Below are 5,481 nucleotides of genomic sequence, written 5' to 3' on the forward strand. Positions count from 1 at the left end.
TGTTGCCTTCAGTCCAATCAAAGGTCCGCCACTATTCCCGTAATTCAATCCGCAGCAGCAACGGAATTTTAAATAAGTTTCTTCCTTTTGGCGTGTCTATATATTTGTGTGTAAATGTGTAAATATATAGAGAGAGAGACACGCCAAAAGTGATTGTCTCTCTTCAGCTTGTGTTTGTGTGTGAGAGTGGGAGGGGGGGACGGATCCGAAGGGCTTCTCCCCCTCCCCAAGCCTTTTTTCTATCTGTAAAGGGCCCATAGAAATCTTTGGAAGTCTCTGAACGCGTCGCTTTGACCATCGTGCAAAGACGTCTCTTGCTTCGCTGAACAGGCTCGCCTCGCTTCTGCCTTATTGTTGTTGTTGTTTTGTGGGTGTGGGTGTGTTTTAGCTTTGCACGGTCCTAGGAAGTTCTTTCCCGCAAGGCGCGGCTGCGGCGGCGGCGGCGGCTGCGGCTGTGTCGTGCAGTTTCCTCACGTGCTTCTTCAAATCAAAGTTCCTGCAGAAGCCCTTGCCGCAGGTGCCGCAGGTGAAAGGCTTCTTGTCGTTGTGCGTGTGCATGTGGAAGGTCAGGTTGTAGATCTGGTGGAAAGCTTTGTTGCAGATGGTGCACTTGTACTGCTTCTCGCCGCTGTGGGTCAGCTTGTGGTTTTTATAATTCCCTGTTCGAGAGAGGAGGAGGAGAAGAAAAGAAGAAGGGGAATGGGGAGGGGAATACGTTAGTTTCAAAGGGGGATCGTTCCCTGCCATCAACGCGCAGGCAGGCCAGACACACACACACACACACACTTGCTCGCTCCCTCGCCAGATACACACATCCCCCCCCCTCACTGGAGCAACAAGAGTTTCTGCGGCGGGGCTTCATTAAGAAGCGTCCTGCAAGGGACAGTCAAGAAGTTGTCAAACTCAGTCTCCGTCAAGGCAGAGCCGCATGCAACGGACGAATTAAAAAATTAGAGGCAGGGTCAGCGTCCTGACCCGGAGCAAATGGGAGAACCTGGATTAGGAAACACCAGCACCACAAAAAAAAAGAGGGTAAGGGGGTAGAAGGCCGATTCTAATTTAAAGTTGGAATTTTCTAGCCTGAATCCAGGCAGGGGAGAATCGGCCCAGGCTCTTCCGAAAACTTTATTTCCCCGTTTTGAGAAAATACCGCCCCGTCCCCCACCTCAAGGGCAAAAGGCCCACCTGCCCAGCCCAAGTTAAGCGCTTTAAACCGCCGTGGATTTCCAAAGGTAGACCGTGAAGAGAGCTCTCCGGTTAGAAATCAACGCGAGTTTTCGTTTAAAGTGCTTTCGTTTCGGCTGGATCGCGCCCTAAGTGGTCTGAATTCATTTTAATCGCTGTTAATAACAAGTGACGGGTTTGAGCTAGTCTTTCGTGGCAGCCCCAGGGCAAAGTCCCCTAAGGACGTTTAAGGAGCAGGCAGCAGCCTCTAAATACGGTAAATACGGCGGCTACTTTTTTTCTTTTCTTTTTTTGGAACGCGAGAGAACCGCAAAATTCCACTTGGAACCTTCACAACTTTCTGTTTGGAACCTTTGCAACGTTCTGTCTGGAGCCTCATGCTCCGCGGGGAGCATAAATTGACCAGACGCCTTGAAACCGGCGGGTAATTCTTATATTTCGTCTATCCACCATCACACGTGTCGTTTCCAAATTGTGCTTCCAAATAAAAAGAAATATTTTCCTCCTTAATTCGAAATAACATTATACTTCGAATATAATAACGAAACCAGGTTCCTCCTCCGCAAAAGTAGCCTTCTATTCCTCTTTTTTATCATTTATTTTTAACAATCATTAATAATTTTCACACACACACACAACTTCTCTCCCCACCCCCGCCACCAACAGAAAAGCCAGAAACAAAAGCCACCGCTTTTATCCCAGATACCTTTTTGATGAAATCCTTTGCCACAAAATTCACACACAAAAGGTTTGTAGCCAGCGTGGATCCTAATGTGAGTGTTTAACGTGGAACTTCTGTTGAACGCTTTCCCGCACTGGTTGCACTTGTGGGGTTTTTCCTGTTGGGCCGGGGAAAGGACATTTTAAGAGAGAGAAAGAATCGCGAGTGGTGTTTTTTAAAATAATAATAATAATAATAATAATAATAATAATAATAATAAATTTTATTTTGGTGCCGAGCGCATAAACAGACAGAACTGACCCTCAGGTCTTCCCCCTGCCCCCGTACCTGCGTGTGGATGATTTTGTGTCTGCAGAGAGTGCTGGCTTGGCGGAAGCCCTTGCCGCAGACTTTGCACACGAAGGGCCGGGCTCCCGTGTGCACCGGCATGTGGCGGGTGAGGTTATAATGGGCGTTGAACACCTACGAGGGAACACAAAGCACAAGCAACTTTTGTCAGCCGCAGGAGAGCTTTCCCGCGCGCCGCCTCCTCGCCTTGTCGCCCTTCATCCGGAGTGGCGAAAACATGGATCCAAAGGGGACGAGGAGAAAGGCTTTCGTTCTGAATATCTCTCTCTACAAACACACACACACAGTTTAGACGACCCTTGGTTAAACTATAGTTCTGCGGCTGCCTGGGTGAACCCATTCGATCCTGACTACCTACCGCTCAGCCTCGGCGCCACCGCGCAAACACACGTACCCAAAATCTGTAAAACTCTTGAGCATTTCATTTTGTGCTATTTTTAAGCCGCGCCAGGTGCACCAGTGACCGGGCACCATAGCGACATTATGGCTCTCTTCCGCAGGTGGTTTCTACACATCGTACATCCGCTATGAACCAGGAGACCCGTTTCCGTTCTCAGCTCTGCCACAGATTTACCGGACCCCCACCCCCCGTGGCTTTGGTAAACTTAATCACAGTAGCCTAGTTCTGTAATGGTGATCATGAAGTGTCTGGGAGGCATGAAGCAATTGGGAAGGAGCTAACCCCTCCCTTTCAAGATTATTAAAATGCGCTGAACTTTTTAAAAGAAAAACATTATTTTTAGAGTGAGCTGAGAGAAGCGTTCTAGGAATGAGGGCTCCCTCCCGGGCGTTCTACCTCCCGGGCGTTCTAGGAATGAGGGCTCCCTCCCGGGCGCGCGCAGCCCTGTCCTGGCTGTCCCCACGGGTTCTAGAGCTAAGAGTGCGCCCCCTAGCGCGAGCACCCTGCTTCTGCATACCTTGCCGCACACCTCACAGGTAAAGTTCTTGGGCTTCCCGTCGGCTGCGCCGCCCCCTCCAGCGCCTGCGACGCCGCTACCGACGCCCGGTTTGCCGTGGTGATGTCCCTTGGCGCCGTTCCTTTCCCCGGCCAGGCCCGTGTTCTCCTTCATCACTTGGTCTAGCTGCCCGGGGAGGCGCTCCTTGTGCGGGTATTGCGCGTTGGGGAACTTCTCCGACGGGGCCAAGGAAGCCAGCTTGGCATTATCCAACAGGAAGAGTTTCTGGTGAGCCGAGAGGGCGGCGGCGGCGGCGGAGCTTTGGGAATGGAGCAGGCTGGAAGTGAAGAGCTGCCCGTGGAGGATCTCCGACGGGTGGTACGGCGAGGAATCCAGGTAGTTGAAGTAGTAGAGGCTAGATCCGTTGGCCGGCATGGCCAGCGCCTGGTTGATCACCTGCGGCTTGATCACGCGGGTCGTGGCGGGCAAGGAGGCCTGGCCCAGGGTGCTGCTGCTGCTGCTGTTGTGGTGGTGGTGATGGTGGTAGTGATGGTGGAGGTCCCCCTTGCAGCACATGCCGCAGCCGCCTTTGCAGAAGCCGCCGGCCGTCGAAGCTGCGCCGCCCGCCAGAGCCGAGCCGCAGTTTCTCAAGCTACTTTTCCACAGCTCGGAGTAGTTGAGCAGCGCCTTGGGCGAGGGCGCCTCGTACCCGGGCAGAGGCTGCATGGGCGCGATCACGCACGGGATGGGCGAGCAGAGGCTCAGCAGCTTCTTGCCCGGAGACTCGCTGCGCCGCGCCTCGAAGGCGGCGGCGACGGCGGCGGATTTGTGGTGCTGCTGTTGCGGCTGGTGCGGTTCCGAGCTCTTGGCCATGATTCTCTCTATGGAGAAGGCGAGCGTCTTGGCCGGGTTGGCCGCGCCGTTGCGGACGCAGGCGGGAGGCATGACCGCCTCCAGCGGAGCCGAGGAGGCCATCTCGGGAGGGGAAGGGAAGGAGACCCGAACTGGAGATGAGCAGCCGGATCTCGCCCATAAAATAGATCTAAATATAATGATAACAATTAAAATTTTGTTGTTGTTGTTTTTAAAAAGGAGGGAAAAGGGGGGGAAGAAGGCGCGCGTCAAATCACAGTTTCTGCCGAGTTCCTCCTCCAGCTCAGCATTCCAGAAAAGCCAGGAGACAAATCAATTTAATAAGCACCTCTCTCCCTCTCTCTCTCATTCACCCCCCCCCCAGCATCTCCTCCCCCATTTACATTCAAATGAACACAAGAACAACTGCGCGCGGGGAGACCAGATTGCTGCTCATTAAGCGAGGAGGCAAGGAAGAAAGAGAGCGAGAGAAAGTAACAGGCAAACTCCCCGTCCCTTGCGGAGTGGGCCTGCATTTGAGAAGAGCGGCGAGGGAGGAGAGTAGGCAGGCAGGGAGGCTGGGAGGGGGGCAGAGAAAACCCCAAGCGCAGCCCCAGCCCCTGCGGATCTTTCTTTCGGGTCCCACTAGGGGGGGGGGCGAGAGAGGGGGGGAGGAGGAGGAAAGAGGTGGGCAGCCTGGCCTGGGATGAGTTACCTTTTCCCCCCTTTGCCCGACGCCGCCGAGGAGACGCATCCAAGCACCGCGGTGCGGCCGCGCTGTCAGATTTGGATAGCCAGCATCTTCGCGAGCGTCAGATCGCTGTCTCTTACATTTAAAGCTGACATCACATGAAGTCACTTGGAGCAGAATGACATGGGATTTGGGCCACCGGGGGGGGGGGGGAAGAGAATTTCTTTTCCCAGCCAAACGTTCAGCAAAGGTCTGGACTGAAAGAGGAGGGGGTGGGTGAGGAAGGAGGATGAGAAATGGATCCCCCTCCTCCAATTTAAGGCACACCCTTGGTTTTCCTAGAGAGAGAGAGAGAGAGAGAGAGAGAGAGAGAGAGAGAGAGAGAGAGAGAGAGAGAGAGAGAGAGAGAGAGAGAGAGAGAGAGAGAGAGAGAGAGAGAGAGAGAGACCCTTCCAAGCGGGAAGGAGGGATAGGAGATTTGGGGAGGGGGAGTAACTTGCCAAAGGAGAGAGAAAGGGAGATGGAGAGAGAGAGAGGAGTCGTTTTGCATGTGGCAAATTAAGAAAGGGAAGTGAGATTCGCAAGTTGGGTGCAACGCAAGCGTGCAGTTAGAAAAGCCACCCCGATAAAGCAGAGTTGTATTTAATTTAACAAAAGTGTTCGCGCGGGGTGGGGAGTTGGGCAGGGAGAGAGAGAAGAGGAATTTTTAAAATGATGATTCAGCTCCCTCTCTCTCTCATCCCGCCACCCCCCTCCCCCACCCCGGCTCCAATTTAGGCAATCCGTCCACAATCAGATCCCTTGCAAAAGCGAGTCGGGAAGATCAA

General features: G+C 53.3%; 1 protein-coding gene across 1 annotated transcript; it reads right to left on the reverse strand.

The window, feature by feature from the left end:
- Positions 1–353: 353 nt before the first annotated feature.
- FEZF2 (FEZ family zinc finger 2) lies at positions 354–4,086 on the reverse strand. The gene is made up of 4 exons (XM_035104994.2): positions 3,133–4,086; positions 2,195–2,329; positions 1,892–2,024; positions 354–659 (listed from the first exon to the last, which is right to left on the reverse strand). Exons 1-4 carry the CDS (start codon positions 4,084–4,086, stop codon positions 385–387), a joined length of 1,497 nt encoding a protein of 498 aa, XP_034960885.2. The 3' UTR covers positions 354–384.
- Between the last annotated feature and the right edge of the window lie 1,395 nt (positions 4,087–5,481).

Source organism: Zootoca vivipara, chromosome 2, assembly GCF_963506605.1.
Source record: "Zootoca vivipara chromosome 2, rZooViv1.1, whole genome shotgun sequence".
NCBI classification, from domain to species: domain Eukaryota; kingdom Metazoa; phylum Chordata; class Lepidosauria; order Squamata; family Lacertidae; genus Zootoca; species Zootoca vivipara.